Genomic DNA, 18,418 nt, shown 5'->3' on the forward strand with positions numbered 1-18,418 from the left:
GTTTTAGATTTTGAAAGCACTGTTTGGAATTGAAAATAATGCATAAAATGTTCAGCCAGTAGCGAGCAAAGAATCTTGTCTCAAGCAACGTCTTGCTTTAAAAGAGAAGTTCGGGATTTTTATCTAATTAAAAAAAAAATCATACTTGCCTAGGTGGATCTGTCCCCTGCCATCTCTAAGACTGAGAACCGAGCGATCAAACATTGCTGATCGCTCGGCTCTCAGAGCTCTGTGAGCAGAGAGTTGATGACTGTCGGTTACCGCTGTCTGCTCTGCCCCGCCCCCCCCCCCCCCACTCACTAGACGGTGGGCTGTGGAGGGGGTGGGAGAGGCTGGCTCATGCTTTCAGTGGTTCGCTAGGGGGCTGTGCCAGGTGCCGGTGCAGGCATGTGGGCAGATCCTGCCCTGACGATATTGTCACGATCTTTCCCCAGCCTGGACCGGCTCTGTGACGTCAGCCAACAGCGGGCTTCAGCCTGCTGTCTGCTGAAAACAGTTAACACAGGGGTGCCGAATGAACTGCACTCCTGTGATCCACAGGAGATATACAGCCAAACGAGCTTTGGCTATATATCTCCTATTTAAGGTGTATGTAAACACTAACAATGGAACTTCTCTTGTTTGCTCCCTTTTGGTCTATCAAGCAATTTAAAGTGTTTTGTTTATATCTGTTCGACAGACAAAAATCCCTTTTTGATGCTTCCCAAAATCATTTGTGCTAATCATTTCCTGTGCTGCATTCTTAACATTGTTCTCGGCTCTTTCTGTGAACTACAGAACATCTCCTCTCTGTTATGGAGAAAAGGAGAGGGGTGTTCTGCAGTCCTAACACTTCCAATCCAAGGGTGACAATGCTGCTCCTTCATAGATACAGTACATTGTGTAGGTGCTGTCACCCTAGGACAGTGCTTCTCAAATAGTGGGGCGCGCCCCCCTGGGGGGCCGCGAGGCTCCGTAAAGGGGGGCTCGTGTGACCTGGCAATTATCCCCCGTTTCCAGCCCATGCAGCCCGGCAGTGAGGATAAGAGCATCGCCGCCGGCATGGTCTCCCAGCCTGTGTTGGCTCCGGAATTCCGCGAGAACGTACGATCCTCAGGCTCCTCCTAAGCCGAGCCTTCCTGCTACCTCTGCTAAGCCCAGCCCACCTGCCGCGCAACCAATGATGTGTTTGAGCGGGCGGATTTGAGGCGCATCGTGGTGGAGAGTAGACCGTGGAGTGGACAGAGCAGCAGACGCTGGCATGTGTGGGAGTCACTGCACGGGCTTGGACCAGACAGCACCGCACCCCCCCCCCCGCTGCAAGTTAACGGACCCCTGCCTTGCTGAGGCTGACTGAGCCTGGTGGTGTGGTGAGTGCACAAGCAGCCCGATGATATGTCTGATGGTGGCAGGGGGTTGAGGTTGATGATGGTGGTGGCAGCGGCAGGGGGTTGGGTGGCGGCAGGGGGTTGGGTGGCGGCAGGGGGTTGGGTGGCGGCAGGGGGTTGATGTTGGCGGCGGCAGGGGGTTGATGTTGGCGGCGGCAGGGGGTTGATGTTGGCGGCGGCAGGGGGTTGATGTTGGCGGCGGCAGGGGGTTGATGTTGGCGGCGGCAGGGGGTTGATGTTGGCGGCGGCAGGGGGTTGATGTTGGCGGCGGCAGGGGGTTGATGTTGGCGGCGGCAGGGGGTTGATGTTGGCGGCGGCAGGGGGTTGATGTTGGCGGCGGCAGGGGGTTGATGTTGGCGGCGGCAGGGGGTTGATGTTGGCGGCGGCAGGGGGTTGATGTTGGCGGCGGCGGCGGCGGCAGGGGGTTGATGTTGGCGGCGGCGGCAGGGGGTTGATGTTGGCGGCGGCGGCAGGGGGTTGATGTTGGCGGCGGCGGCAGGGGGTTGATGTTGGCGGCGGCGGCAGGGGGTTGATGTTGGCGGCGGCGGCGGCAGGGGGTTGATGTTGGCGGCGGCGGCGGCAGGGGGTTGATGTTGGCGGCGGCAGGGGGTTGATGTTGGCGGCGGCGGCGGCAGGGGGTTGATGTTGGCGGCGGCGGCGGCAGGGGGTTGATGTTGGCGGCGGCGGCGGCAGGGGGTTGATGTTGGCGGCGGCGGCGGCAGGGGGTTGATGTTGGCGGCGGCGGCAGGGGGTTGATGTTGGCGGCGGCGGCAGGGGGTTGATGTTGGCGGCGGCGGCAGGGGGTTGATGTTGGCGGCGGCAGGGGGTTGATGTTGATGTTGATGGTGGCGGCGGCAGGGGGTTGATGTTGATGTTGATGGTGGCGGCGGCGGCAGGGGGTTGATGTTGATGTTGATGGTGGCGGCGGCGGCAGGGGGTTGATGTCTGGTGGTGGCAGGGGTCTTGTACGTTAATAAGGATACGGTGTTATGCAGAGGCGTACTTATAACAATTTTATAGACAAAAGATACTATTTACAGTTGCGCGGGGCCCCCCGAAATGTTTTCTTCTTCCTAGGGGGGGGGGGCATGACAGAAAATAATTGAGAAGCACTGCCCTAGGACAAGAGTTGTGGTACTGGCAGGATCACCAGATAAAAATAAAGGTTAAAAAGTCTGATAAAGGTTAACTTATTTCAGTTTATCAATCTTTTGATGTGGTGGCTACATTACTTTTACTTTACTTTTTTGTTCTGCTTCGGTTGAGGTACACTAGATGTTCTGGCAGCTGTTCCTCGGAGCACTTGAATCGTACCATATCCATTTCCTTTGTTTTTAGCTGCTGTGAAAATATTTGTGCCATTCATTCGAAGCCATTCTCCAGTTCCTAATCAGAACAAAGGCTATGTGATGCTAATCTGCACAATGACCTGGCAGTTTAAGTCCACAACATTTGTTACCCTTTCATAAGAGAAATACAGAGCATGCTGACCCCCTGGTTTTAAACTGGGATTAATTAGAAGAAAAAAAATCCCATTGACCTGGTCTGTTCTGTCATAACTGCTTCTCCCTGCCTGTCATTGATTAAATACACTGAGCTGCACATTTACAGTTCAGCATACATTTACGGCGCTATGATGTGACTTCCGTGCGTATGCACAGGAGTGATGTCAGTGCTGCCTAGCCAACCAAGCAGAGAGTCTGAACCCGAAAAGAAGACCGGGAGAAGGTGAAAGCGCTTGTGACATCCCCGAGCGCTAATACCACAGTGCTAGAAGGGATCGTTTGGCAGGTAAGTCTACCACAATGTGTTAATCTGCTGTGGATATTTGTACATTATGGAATAAAACTCCCAGGGGACCATTTGAGATAGATAGATAGAGAGATATATATAATTTTTTTTAATATGGAGGTTAATTTTAACTTTATTGCCTTCTGAGCCACTTTCCCAGGAAAGTTGGGGTGGGGGTGTCAGAAGTACATCTCTGTATACTTGTTTCAGATCGGTCACTAGAAGAATTGAAGCAAAAAAAAAGGGTCAGCATGGTGGCCAGGAGGGTAGCATCTCCAGGTGAGATCTGCCACGGTTGCTTCCATGTTTACCACTTAAGGACCACCGCACGACTGCATACGTCGGCTTTTGAAGAGGGATATCTCTCTTCTGGCAGCAGCTAGCTGCCATAACCTAGGTATCCATCTCTTCAGACGGCGGTCTGGTTTCCGATAATGGTGGTCTCTGCGGCGGATTCAATGCTAAATCACCATTATCGAGCCCCCGTGCCCTTCGCCGCTTACCGGAGCCGTCGGTTTCAGTATTTTTGGTATTTTCCCAAAATGACAAAAAAAATGTTGTGGCATTTTAGTGTAAATGACATCTGAGGTCTCTTTGACCCCAAATCTCATATTTAAGAGGACCTGTCATTCTTGTTTCTATTACATTTTCTGCTAGCATTCCTTGTAATAGGAATACAAGTGACAGTATTTTTACAGTGTAAAAAACAAAAGGTAAAAATAAATAAGAAAAAAAAATGTTTTTAAATGCGCCCCGTCCTGCCGAGCTCACGTGCAGAAGCGAACGCATACGTGAGCAGAGCCTGCATATGAAAACAGTGATTAAAACCACACACGTGAGGTATCGCCGCGATCGTTGGAGTGAGAGCAATAATTCTAGCCCTAGACCACCTCTGTAACTCAAAACATGCAACCTGTAGATTTTTGTTTTAAAACCTCGCCTATGGAGATTTTTACGTGTAAAAGTTTGTCACCATTCCACGAGCGGGTATCAATTTACTCTGCATAATATTAAAAAAAAAATTGGGCTAACTTTACTGTTTTTTATTTTTTCATAAAAAAAAAAAGTGCGCTTGTAAGACTGGTGTGACATAAACTATTGCAATGACGACCATTTTATTCTCTAGGGTGTCAGAAAAAAATGTTTGGGGGTTCTAAGTAATTTTCTAGAGAGAGAGAAATATATATTTTATCTTTTAATTGAACTTTAATGAGGGCTCCGCTAACCATTTGGACCAGATCTAATCATAATTTTTAGGGCAACCTCTGTTGGCATAGGTATGTTTGAAGAGGCAGACTATTATTGACTAGTTGTTTCCAGAAAGAAATGGATTTCCTCCAGTGAAGCGCAATAGCGAATAGCCTTCCTGGCATAGAACAGTAGTAGGCCAACTAGAGTGCATCCTGCTACTGTAGGTGTTAAAGTGGAGGTTCACCCTAAAAACAACTTTTTTACATTAAAAAGTAAGGACATTACATTTTGGCATTTTTTTTTTTTTTTTGCTCTGTACTTTATATCCGGATTTTGTCCAGGGCTTCCGCGTTCTGACGACTCCGGGACTGGGCGTTCCTATCCTTTCGTTGGATGATTGACGGCTTGTGAAACAGGTGACCTGTCACACAACGCGCGTCACCAGATTTCCGGAAATACCCGAGCTGCGAGTCGGCACTATACGGCGCCTGCCGTGTAGAGCTGACTGCGCAGGCGCCGTATAGTGCCGACTCGCAGCTCGGCTCTTTCCCGACGTATGGTAATGCGCGTTGTGCGACAGGTCACCTGTTTCACAAGACGTCAATCATCGTACGGAAGGATAGGAACGGCCAGTCACGCAGTCATCGGAACCCGGAAGCCCTGGACAACATCAGGATATAAAGGTATGTACCGAGAAAAAAGAAAACTGCCGAAATGTAATGTCCTTAGTATGCTGGCTCGGCCAGATGCAATTAAACATTTTTTTTTTTGGGTGAACCCCCGCTTTAAGTGTTCGATTAAACCCAAAATGCAGATGGACATGGAGGGTTGTAAGGATATGGTGGAGACCATCTGTATTAGAGCCAATACCTCTTCCCAGAACCTGACAATGACCAGGCAGGTCCAAAAGATAAGTGTGAAATGTCCAGGGCCTCTCCCACAGGGCCAGCACTCTGGGGGGGGGGGGGGGGGGCGTTATTAACTTTGTGCACCCTGTAGGGGGTGAAATTGGCACAATGGACCAATTTTAAACTGAATTAGGTCAGGAAACAAAGGACCGAAAAGGGAAGTCCCATATATCATCCTAGTCTTTTCTACAAATCTTTGATAAGGTCAGATTATGTAAGTAAAGTGCATTAGTAGGAGTCCTATACAATAAAACATTCACTTGTTTAAAAAAGAAAAAAAAACACAAACTAGCCGAGTATCGCATTGAATATTTGACTGGTGTCTCATGTCTGGTTTACTATCATGTCTGGGATAAGTAATGCAAATGAGAATGCAAGTGCTTATCTTTTGCTTGAAAATATTGCTTTTTTTTTTTGCATATTGGGCATGCCAGTGATCTGAAATTAAAGTGGCAAGTCTTCCTATAAACATGTACAATACCTGATGGAGTTGAGGTGCTGTCTGCATAACAGGAATTATGTTGGAAGTGCGGAGAATTGGATTGCGGTTTGTTGGACTCTTTCCTGTCTATCTGATGCTGAAATGCAGCATTCTGCAGCAAAGCATGGAGCATGTGCATTACAGAGCCTCTGCAGCAAGCAATTGACACATCTCCTGTCAGACATCCACCCTGCGTCTCTGTGCAGCATGATGTACATCTGCATAGACTATGCCTATGCCTGCATGTTTATACTAAAATTAGAAGGTAGCAGAGATTTATGGAGAGCTGCTTTTCAAATCTGAACTCCAAGCAGATAACAATCTGTTTCCAATGGGAGAAAAATATGCACCCCCCCCCCCCCCCCAAAAAAAAAGTGGTTAACTTGAAATTGGAGGCTCTCATACTTCCCACACCTTGACATGTGCCTATCATTGATCACTGGCATGCCTTTCTGGAATTGATGCATTCTACTGTGTCAGCAGTGCAGGGGAATACTGTATGTGGTTGTTGCTAAGAAATCCAGACCACTGCCCTGACATTAGAAATCTGACTGGCAAGTAATTAGTATCAAGGGACTACAATTTTTTCTAAATTTTATTTTATTTATTTATTTTTTGCTTTAAAAATCATAAATATGGTAATACTGAACTGTATAGGGGAAAAATTTAGATTTTAATTGGAATTAACGTGGTTGAAACCGCCCCAAAGATGCTGCTTGCAGGACTTTTCGGAGCGTTCCACAAGCATACTGCCCCAGTGTGAAACGTCGCACTAGAATAAAGGGGAGGCGGTTTTCAGGCGCTTAGCAGACGCTATTTCCAGCGCTAAAACACCTGAAAACCGCCCAAGTGTGAATGGGGTCCAAGTGTCAATATTAACAATTGCATTACACTTATGCAAAGAGTCAATATTTGCAGCATTGATCCTTCTTTCTCAAGACCTCTGCAATTCGCCCTGGCATGCTGTCGGTCAACTTCTGGGCCACATCCTGACTGATGGCAGCCCATTCTTGCATAACCAATGCTTGGAGTTTGTCAGAATTTGTGGGATTTATTTATTTATTTTTATTTTTTGTACACCCGCCTCTTGAGGATTGACAACAAGTTCTCAATAGGATTAAGGTCCGGGGAGTTTCCTGGCCATGGACCCAAAATTTCGTATTTCTCTACCGTTCATGGACGGACACAGCAGCATATTAACCTTGGGGTATTATCCTCCTAGGAGATTGACTTGGCAGAAAAACAGCATGTTAAATGTTAAACACTCCACACAGTACAGGGGGCAGTTCCCCCGGGTACATCCCCCACTCTCTGCTCTGCAGTCTCAGTTTTTTTTCTGCCTAGCAAAGGAGAATGACATGGCTCCTCTGGGCCCATGTGGCTTAGGGATTTTTGCAATTTTTTTTTGCTTTTCTTCTTTTTTTTTTTTTTTTGCATTTTTTGGATCCTGAGATCTACAATCAACTGCCGACTGGGTGACAGGCTGGATCTTTGTAGTCCCCCCAAGTTCGGCCATCGAGCGTGTGCCGGCCTTTTAGCTATGCGCTGGACCGTCCACGACATGTCCCGTTGCTCCAGGAGTGGGCGGTGAGCTATATACGCTCCAGGGCACACATATGACCGGGCTCTATGTCCGTGTCACAGTGTGCCGGGCGGACAGCCATGCCGTAACTGCGCGGACATTGGTTCTGTCCGGGATGCCTCCAGCCAGTGGTCGCAGGACGGGTAAGTAGCAGTTTCCTTGCTTTGGCAGGGTGGTGCGGCTGGGCAATCCTGGGGAGGTCGATTTGGCGGTCCGCCCTGCTTTCCTCTCTCCCTTCCTCCTTCCCCGTGGTCGGCCGTGAGGTGGGGGGGGGGTCTGCCTGGGGGGCTCCATCCTGTGGCTGGGGGCTGTGTCTGCTATCATCGGGGTGCTGTTTTTTTGCTGCCGTGTGCGCGGGGCGGCGCCTGGGTGTGCGGGGGGGCCTGCCCGGGGGTCCCGGGTGTTTGCTGATGTTTTTACTGCACAATCGTGGCTGCCATTTTGGCGGCGCCAGGCGCCTTTTATTGGAGATCGGCGGCCATTTTCTTGTAGCCCACGTGCTTTGTTTGCATGTCGGCCATTTTGGAAGGTTCTTTTGCCTCTAGTGGCTGTAAAATCGGCGCGAACGGCTCCAGCACACTCCTGAGGGACGGTACAGCACAGAGCAGCGCTCTGGGAGGCGGACAGCAGCGGTACAGGCCGGGTCAGGTGGTGAGTCCTCTGGGGGGTCCCCTGTTTCTCTGCTGCGGCAGGGAGGGTGGCCTGTGGATCTTGCCCTGCGTTCCTGGGGTGGCAAAAGGGTGGACAAACATGGCGAATTAACCCTTGGTGCCCCTGTGGTCTCGATGGATGCTATGATGGCAGTCCTAGAGGCGTTTGTTGCCAGGGTGGAAGCGGCGTGTGGCCAAAGGGGGGGTAAAAAAGCCCCCCCGCCTTCTTCTGGGGATGCCTCTGACATGGAATCGGGCGCAGCTTCTGCTCCCGGCCCTGGTTCCGAGGTGTCGGAGAATGCAGGCCTAGTCCACATGGACAGTGAGGATGACTCTGCATCAGGGTTGGCGCATGATAGGGCGCTAGTGGGAGCTCTTTGCACTGCGGTGTGGAATACTGAAAAAAATTAAGGATTTGGGGGAGACATCAGAGATGTCGGTCCCTTTTGGGTTCCGCAAGCCGGCCCCCACTGCAAAAGTGTTTCCTTGTGTTCCTTATCTGGAAACATTTTTGTACAAGGAATAGGATCGGCCGCAAAAGGTTTTTTCTGTTCCAAAATACTTTGCGGTCTGTTATCCTTTTGAGGAGGAGTTCCTGAAAAAATGGACCTCTCCTCCGTCAGTGGACCCCCCCTGTGTCCAGACTGAGCAAAGCTACCAAGTTACCTGTGGAAGGGGCTCCCGCTTTCAAGGACCCCGCAGATAGGAGAGCTGAGGCTGTGGCCCGCTCCATGTTCACGGTGGTGGGGTCGGCGGTGAGACCGTTCTTGACCGGGGCTCTAGTGTCACAGACACTTACTGAATGGGCAAAGTTGTTGCTGCAGGAGTTGGAGCATCAAGCCCCTCCGGACTGTGTGGCGCTGGCCGACCAGTTGGTGCAGGGCCTAAAATTTGTCTGAGTCCGCCCTGGATGAGCTTCCCTTGCTCTCCAGGGCCTCGGCCTATGCGGGTGTGTTGCACCGCCTTGTCTGGCTGAAGTGTTGGTTTGCGGACCAGTCTTCCAAGAAGGCCTTGGTGGACTTACCCTTTAAGGGTGAAAGGCTTTTTGGGGCTTCTCTAGATGACATCATAAAGGATGCCACGGGATGGAAGGGGAACTCTGCTCCCACAATCTGGTAAAGTTTAAGGAGCCTCGCCGTAGGCAGGAGCCCTCCTTTACCGCCCCCAATCATTTTTCTGTCCGCCCGGTAAACGTTCCCACGGTGCTAAGGCGCAAGCTGAAGGGCAGAAGCGCCCCTGGTTCCGCAAGCCCATCAAGCCTGCGGAAAAACCAGCTTCCGCATGGTAGGTCTGCCCCCGCCCGTCTCTCGGGTGGGGGGCCGGCTTCGTGGCTCGGTAGATGTCTCTTCTTTCCAACCAGTGGTATTGCGAAGTAGTTTCCTCGGGGTACAAGATAGTTTCTCTCTTGTCCGCCAACAGATTTTTTCCTTCCAACCTCCAGCTTCCTCCGGGTCGTTGTGAGGCCCTGTTTGGGGCTGTTCAGGATCTGCTGGTCAGAGGGGTGATCGTGCCGGTTCCTCTACTGGAATGGTTTCAGGGGTTTTACTCCAATCTGTAGTCTCCAAGAAGGAAGGGGTCCGTCTAATCCTGGATCTCGAGGCCCTCCACTGTTTTGTCAAAGTGTAAATGTTCAGGATGGAGTCGGTTCGCTCTGTAGTAGCGGCACTCCAAGTGCATTTCCTGGCGTCCTTGGATATCCCCATATGCGCAAAGCACCAGAGATTTCTGCGCTTTGCGGTCGTGGAGGATCACTTTCAATTTGTGGCCCTCCCTTTCGGCCTGGCTTCGGCGCCAAGGGTTTTCACGAAGGTGCTCGCTCCGATTCTGGCCCTGCTGAGGCAGCGCGGGATCGCTATTGTAGGATACCTGGACAACCTTTTTCTGAGAGCTTCTTCAAGCTCAGTATTAGAAGTGGATGTGTCTATTACCTGCCAGACCCTCTGAGAATTCGGTTGGCTGCTAAATGCTCAGAAGTCGGTGTTGGTACCGTCTCAGTGCCTGGAATACCTGGGCGATTCCGTATACTCAATTTCACACTCCCGTGTTACAGAGAGAAATTCTGTCGCGTTGGGACAAGCGCCCTTTGTCCTTAGATTGCCAAGTCCGGGTGAGTCGCCTGGTCAGGTCCTCCCTAGTGTGGTGGCTGACGTCTCTGGTGCTTCAGGCCGGGAAGTCGTTCCTCCCGTGCCATTGGACGGTGGTCACGACGGATGCCAGTCTCTCTGGCTGGGGGGGGGGGGGGGGGGAGTCTGGGGTGTTCAGTCAGCCCAGGGGCGGTGGAATTGGGAAGAATCCCGCCTGCCGATCACTGTCCTGGAACTCTGGGCGATCAGGCTGTGCCTCTCCAAGTGGTCTCTGAGCCTACAGGGCCGCCCGTTTAGGATTCAGTCAGACAACGCCACGGCTGTGGCGTATGTCAATAAGGGGGCGGAAGTCACTCACATCCTCCGGTGGGCCGAACAGAACGTTCCGACTTTCTGCAGTGTACATTCCGAGCGTACAGAACTGGCAGGCGGACTACCTAAGTCGCCAAACGCTAGATCAAGGAGAATGGTCGCTACACCCGGATGTGTTTCAGAGTCTGTGTCTGAAATGGGGCACTCTAGACGTGTATCTTCTGGCATCACGACTCAATCGGAAGGTGTCGCGGATTCGTGGCCAGGTCAAAAGACCCGTGGGCGGACGCGGCAGAGGCGCTGTGGGGGTCACTATCGTCTAATCTACGCCTTCCCTCCTCTGAAGCTTCTTCCTTGTCTGCTCCGCAGAGTGGAAGCCGAGGGGATACCAACAATCCTAATTGCTCCGGATTGGCCTTGCCGTCCCTGGTACGCAGATCTGGTGCCCGATGTTTCGTGGTGCCGGCCACTGCGAGAGGATCTTCTGTCGCAGGGTCCTGTCTTTCATCCTGCTTTACAGTCGTTGGCTTTAACGGCGTGGCTATTGAAAGCCAGGTGCTGAGGGACCGAGGTCTGTTGGATTCAGTGATCTCGAATGCTGCGGGCGCAGAAGTCTACTTCCCGGAAGATTTACCATCGTACGTGGAAGGCTTGCATCCCTGTGTGAGGAGATGAATTGGCACCCCTGCGCATACGTGATGTCCCAGATTCTGCTGTTTTTACAGCGTGGAGTTGATCAGGCTTTCGCCTTAAGTACGATTAAGGGGCAGATTTCGGCCTTGGCTGTTTTCTTTCAGCGACCCTTGGCGGCGCACTCTCTGGTGCGTACGTTTGTGCAGGGGGTTCAGCATGTGGCCCCTCCTGTGCGTCCTCCACTGCCTTCGTGGGACTTGATTTTAGTCCTCTCGGTGCTTCGAAAGCCTCCGTTTGAGGGCATTGGGGAGATCCCTTTATTGACTCTTTCCCAGAAGGTGGTTTTTCTGGTGGCAATTACATCGGTCAGACGGGTTTCTGAGTTGGCGGCCTTGTCTTGCAAGGCTCCTTACTTGGTCATCCACAGGGATAAGGTGGTGATGCGGCCGCAGCCGTTGTTTTGGCCTTTCACATTAATGAGGACCTTGTTCTGTCATCCTTGTGTCCTCGGCCGGCGAACCCAAAAGAGGCTGCGTTGCATTCCTTGGACGTGGTTCGAGCCCTACGAGTGTACCTGTCTGCTATGGCTCCGTTACGGAGGTCGGATTCGCTGTTGGTATCAGTGACTGGTCCTAAGAAGGGTCTGGCGGTCTCGTCGGCCACCATTTCTAGGTGGATCCGGCAGGTCGTGCTTCAGGCCTATGCCCTAAAGGGGGTGGGCGTCCCGGTTACGGAGCATTCGACCAGGGCAATTGGTGCCTCTTTGGCTTTCCGCCATCAGGCGTCTGTTTTACAGGTGTGTAAGGCAGTGACTTGGCCGTCAGTCCACACCTTCTCAAAGTTTTTCAAGGTGGATGTGAGTGCATCTTCGGATGCCTCTTTCGGCATCCGAAGGTTTTGCAGACGGCTGTTTAAGGTTGAAGTTCTTCCGTTGAGGAGCTCTGGTTTGTTTGGGGTGAAGTTGGTTTGCTGTGTTTTCCCACCCCTCGATTTTTGACACTGCTTGGGGACGTCCCGAAGGTCAATATGCTGCTGTGTCCGTCCATGAACGGAAGAGACAATAGGATTTTTGTACTCACCGTAAAATCCATTTCTCTGAGTTCATGGACGAACACAGCACCCACCCCTCCTTTTGTTTGTACTGCTTATTTACGAACTGAGGCTGCAGAGCAGAGAGTGGGGGATGTACCCGGGGGGAACCGCCCCCCTGGGAGGTACTGTGTGGAGTGTTTAACACTTAACATGCTGTTCTTCTGCCTAGTCAATCTCCTAGGAGCATAATACCCTAAGGCAGGGGTCCTCAAACTTTTTAAACAGGGGGCCGGTTCACTGTGTCCCTCAGACCGTTAGAGGGCCGGACTGCAAGCCACTCACGATCATTGCAACCCTCCCCCTTTATCATTATAAGCCCCCCTTCACAATCATTAATTGCAAACCGATCATGATCATTGCAAGCCCCCCCACCTCACCATCATCACCCCCTCATTGCAAGCCCCCCTCGCCATCATCATTGTAAGCCCCTCATTGCAACCCCCCCTTCACAATCATTAATTGCAAGCCGATCAAGAACATTGCAATCATCATCATCATCATCATCATCATCATCCCTCATCATCATTATCATCCCTCACCACCACCAGCTCCCCATCATCATCCCTCACCACCACCAGCTCCCCATCATCATCATCCCTCACCATCATCATCCCTCACCATCATCATCCCTCACCATCATCATCCCTCACCATCATCATCCCTCACCATCATCATCCCTCACCATCATCATCCCTCACCATCATCATCCCTCACCATCATCATCCCTCATCATCATCATCCCTCACCATCATCATCCCTCACCATCATCATCCCTCACCATCATCATCCCTCACCATCATCATCCCTCACCATCATCATCCCTCACCATCATCATCCCTCACCATCATCATCCCTCACCATCATCATCCCTCACCATCATCATCCCTCACCATCATCATCCCTCACCATCATCATCCCTCACCATCCCTCATCCATCATCATCCCTCATCATCATCATCCCTCATCATCATCATCCCTCATCATCATCATCCCTCATCATCATCATCCCTCATCATCATCATCCCTCAACCACCACCAGCTCCCCATTCCTCATCCATCAACCACCACCAGCTCCCCATTCCTCATCCATCAACCACCACCAGCTCCCCATTCCTCATCCATCAACCACCACCAGCTCCCCATTCCTCATCCATCAACCACCACCAGCTCCCCATTCCTCATCCATCAACCACCACCAGCTCCCCATTCCTCATCCATCAACCACCACCAGCTCCCCATCCCTCATCCAGCATTTTCCTGGAGAGAAGTTGCTTCTTTGCTGCCCTTCTTGACACCAGTCCATCCTCCAAAAGTCTTTGCCTCCCTGTGCGTGCAGATGCACTCGCACCTGCCTGCTGCCATTCCTGAACAACCTCTGGTAGTGCCCCAATCCCACAGCTGAATCAACTGTAGGAGACGGTCCTGGTGCTTGCTGGACTTTCTTGGGTGCCCTGAAGCCTTCTTCACAAATGCAGTGGAAATGTTTTTTATGGCATCAAGTTAATTTTCATGGCAAAGAGGGACTTTGCAATTAATTGCAATTTATCTGATAACTCTTCTAGAGGTCGACCGATATCGGCCGATATTTGGCCGTTTTTGGAGAAATCGGCATCGGTCGATTTTTCTCCAAATTTGGCCGATATTTAACAGGGCCGCTGTGCTGGGTGTACCAAGATGGCCGCGGCTCCGGAGCTAGTCCGAAGCCGCGGCCTTTCCTGATGCTGTGACCGCGTCGGCAATCTGCGCATCCGCGGTCACAGCATCAGGAAAGGCCGCGGCTTCGGACTAGCTCCGGAGCCGCGGCCATCTTGGTACACCCAGCGCAGCGGCCCTCCTCTCTGTTTACACCCACAGAGGAGGAGGGGCCCACGCTCGTGGGACACACCGCTCTCTGGTGTCTGTACTACGGGGGGTCTGTACTGAGGAGGGGGATGGGTGTCTATCCTGAAGGGAGGGGGTCTGTTGTACTGAGCGTGGTGACACTATATATTTTTTTTTTTTGCACCAGTGCCCCCTGACAGTGCTAATAAGTGCCGCTTGCCGTCCAGTACCATATGCCAATACCAGTGCCACCTTCTATCCAGTGCCACCTTCTATCCAGTGCCACCATCCAGTGCCAATACCAGTGCCACCTTCTATCCAGTGCCAACTTCTATCCAGTGCCAATACTACCATCCAGTGCCAATACTACCATCCAGTGCCAATACCAGTGCCACCTTCCATCCAGTGCCAACTAAAGCCATCAGTGCCACCTGCCAATGCCAACTAAAGCCATCAGTGCCACCTGCCAATGCCAACCAGTGCCATCTGCCAGTGCTAACTATTGCCATCCAGTGCCACCTGCCAGTCAATGCCAACCAGTGCCACTTGCCAGTGTCACCTGTTAGTGTCAGTGCCATCTGCCAGTGTCAACCAGTGCCACCTGCCAGTGTCAATTAGTGCCACCTGCCAATCAGTGCCATCTGCTAGTACCATCTTTCAGTGCCATCCAGTGCAACCTGCCAGTGCCAATCAGTGCCTTCTGCTGGTGCCATCTTCCAGTGCCAATTAGTGGCATCCAGTGCTACGAGCCAGTGCCACCAAAAAAAATAAATCGGCCTAAAATATCGGCCGCATAAATCGGCATCATATATCGGCCGCCCCGATTTCTAAATATCGGCATCGGCCAGAGAAAAACCCATATCGGTCTACCTCTAAACTCTTCATAGCATTCTGGAGTATATGCCATCATAAAAACTGAGGCAGCAGACATGAAAATTAATAATGATGTCATTCTCAATTTTTGGCCATGGCTGTATTATCATTGTAAAAGAACAAGAGAAAAATAGGAAATAAACGTTTGTTTTCCCAAGTTTGATTCTACAACTGCCATGATGCTGCACATGTGATCAGTTATGACACCAGCCATTGGATGGTTTGGCTCAGAGCACAACCAATGGGAGTGTTGCATTTTCGGCACGTGCTAGAAATTAAACTGTTTTATGGATGGGTTTACTTCCGCTTTTAGAACATTTTCATAGATGGACAGTTGCCTGTATTGTTCTCCTCCTTTTTTCCCCTAAGAGGGTTTTTGTATATCATGTAACGCATGCTCACTTTGGTTTATTTGCAGCTTGGATCCAAATGACCAGAAATCCCTGGAAGGAATGCAGAAGATGGAGAAAGAGGAAAGCCCAACGGATGCTACACATGAAGAAGATGTGGATGACATGGAGGGAAGTGGAGAAGAAGGGGACTTGGAGGGCAGTGATAGCGAAGCAGCGCAGTGGGCAGATCAAGAACAGTGGTTTGGGATGCAGTGACACCTACGAAGCTCACACCATTTTCTATTTTCTGAATTTATACAGATTACGGGAAGCACCCCTTCTGCAGGACCTTTTTGCTGTGGAATCCCCCACTGCTTTCAGCGTCCTCATTATCTGTATTTTGCAGCATCTGCCCTGCCTGCAGATTCTATTCACTTCTGGGACCCTAAGGTGAAACGCTCATGTAAAATGAAACTGAGAAAAGTATAGGAAAAAATTCTGCGCTGCCCTTCATATAAGCAGCTAACACAGCAAATAGACAAATAGCAAAAAAGTGAAATCAAAAAGTGTAGCACTAATCAAATGACTTGATACACATAAACGTAAGTAAACAAAGTCCTCAAATGAACAAACACAGTGATATACAATAGTGATGCACTGATGAATACGCAATTGAATGTCTGTAATGTAGAGAGACACAATAGTAGTGCACAAATGGATAATTGAATGTCTGTAATGTGACAAAACCCCAATGTATGAAAAAGTTCAAGACTTGGCGGTGACTTCAAACAAAAACAAATGGTGAAGAGATGATGAAGTGAGGAAACGCTCATGTAGCCTCCAAAACCTGTCCCAGCATTTCCTTTAAATCTTCAGCTGTAAGCATCTCCGGTAGGGATAATACTTTGAGTGTGTGTAGGCAGAAAGAAGGCAGCCTTCTGTTACTGAATTTACTTTTATGTTGTATCTGGCTGTATCATTGCTTGTCTGTTAATGGACACCCAAATATCAAAAACACAAAAGATGCCTTTTCTAGTCATTTTAATATGACTAGTTGTCAGGCAAATCCATTGGCTTTAGCACCTTCTGAGATGACACCTTGCAACAAGTAATGGAGATTAGGAGTTTTGACTATACTTTGACCTACCTTGTTGCATACTTGTTCCATGTCAGACGCTCAAAGTGTTTAATCTAGACAAAGCCAGTCAATTAACATTTTCAGGTCGGCATTGGAAGCCCTCATCTTTCTCCAGTAAAGTTTTTTTTTTATTTTTTTTTAATGCATGTTTGAATCCTAAGTGGTGTCTGTATTCATGTACCTTTTTTTTTTTTTTTTTTTTTCTTTGCATGGAAAAACCTAATCGTCCAAGTCCATTATTCGGGTTCTCAACACGTCTACCATTTGCATCTAAGTTGGTTCCATGATATAATCCAACATGAAAACTTTTTTATTTATGACCATATTCCAAGGGCACCCACTTATGGCTATGGAAGTCCAAGATCATCATGCTTGCTGGCTTCAGACCTCCAGAAGTGTCTGTGATGAATAGAGATTACCATAGGGCAGGCATATACAATTAGCAGACCTCCAGCTGTTGAAAAACTACAAGTTCCATCATGCTTGTGGCTGTCAGTCTTGCAATACCTCATGGGACTTGTAGTTCTGCAACAGCTGGGGGTCCGCTAATTGCATATCACTGCCATAGGGTATACCACATGTGAGTGGTTTCACACATCTGGACCAAAATGCATAAACTGGAATTCTTGCCTGACGATTTGGGGCTCTTTGCTGACTTGTACTACCTCTGTACACTATGATGAACAGAGGTTCAGTAAGCACTTTCTGACAGCTGTAAAAGTATGTAAAGAAGAGCACATACAGAAAATGAAAGCAACAAAATAGTTCATAGCTGAGCCAATCTGAACTAGGAAAAAAAACGTTTTCTTTCTTACAAAAGGTAAGGAGGTCAGATCAGATGCCATTATTTAGGGTGCGATGTCTTAAATTAACATTACTCCTCCATTAAAATAAAATATAATAATTTTGTCAGCTCCTTATTCAAAACAGTATCCAGTATTTCTATTAGACCAGAGTTCTTTAAACCTTTGATATTTCATGTATACGTTGCATTTTCATATACCGAAATATATAACTTTGTAAATAGTCTGGTAAACTCAAATGCTAGTTGTTGGACCTCTGCAATTATTGTATACAGTCCTATATGTAATCATGCTTAAATAGGATTTCACATAAGAAAGAATGTGAGATTGTATACTGGGTATATCGGTATGTAATCATTTTCTATACTTTTTAATATTAACCACAAGAGTTTTTTTTCAGTGAAAATATGAAGGTCTCATCCATTGGGCTGAATCTGCTTCTAGCTTTTAATTCCTTTTGTGGACTCCTAGTTGTTCTTGGCTGTGCTACTGTCCTCCTTTTTGGGCGCTCTCAACTATGCCTTTTGCATTCCTAATATTTTAAGAAAAAACCCCAGCAGGGCATAAAATACCTGCTGCAGGTACGCAGGCTTAATAACTTGCCACTGGAGCACCTGGCAAATGAACATTAGGTAATTTAAAATATAACTCAGTGTTGCCAACCCCCCCGAAGTGAAATTTACTGACGGGATGCCAATATTTACAAACTGCATCAATTTTTTGTCTGGAAAAAAAATCATGACGTTTACTGACCACATTTTTTTTTTTTTGCTGGCACTGCAAAAAGTTAACTAAGATGACAACAGTTTTCAGTGCTAAACGGTGTAAATATCAGTATTTAAACATGTAGCAAGTGCTATTAGCAATGTGTTTAAGTTAAACAAAAGTCAAAAAATATATTTCTCCATTTACATGAAGGTCAGGTAATGTAACCCAGCCAGCACAGAGTTCCCCCATACTTCAGAGTCTGCAGGATTCCCCCTTATAGTTCAAGGGAACTCTGACATAAGGGATGCTGCAGATCATGATCTAAGGGGGAACGCTGATGTAAGGGGAGGCTCTGGTAATCAAAAGCCACTGCGTTCCCACTTACATCAGGGTCTTTAGCATTGCCCTTAACATCCTCCTTGCACTGGAAGGGGGAATGCTGCAGACTCTGAGCAGAGGTAAGGAGGAGGATGGACCCTCCCCAATCTACATCGAGCTGTGTGTGGGGGGGTGAGTAGTGCAGGAAGTAGAAGTCAATGTGTCAGGTAGGTCGCATGTGTTACAAGGGCAGGGCAAAGGTGTGCAGTCGTGGGCGGGGCGTCAAAATTCGGTTTTTGCCTAGGGTGTCAGAAATCCATACACCAGCCCTGAT

The 18,418-nt window shown here is 49.3% G+C and overlaps 1 protein-coding gene across 1 annotated transcript in view; it reads left to right on the forward strand.

Moving 5' to 3' along the window:
• Positions 1-16,571, forward strand: part of ANAPC7 (anaphase promoting complex subunit 7) — an 85,956-nt gene extending 69,385 nt beyond the window's left edge. Inside the window, exon 11 of the mRNA XM_040346711.1 lies at positions 15,204-16,571. Coding sequence (XP_040202645.1) covers positions 15,204-15,393 — 190 coding nt within the window. The 3' untranslated portion in view covers positions 15,394-16,571. The remainder of the gene's footprint in view (positions 1-15,203) is intronic.
• The last annotated feature ends 1,847 nt before the right edge of the window (positions 16,572-18,418 follow it).

Source organism: Rana temporaria, chromosome 1 (assembly GCF_905171775.1).
Source record: "Rana temporaria chromosome 1, aRanTem1.1, whole genome shotgun sequence".
Lineage (NCBI taxonomy): Eukaryota > Metazoa > Chordata > Amphibia > Anura > Ranidae > Rana > Rana temporaria.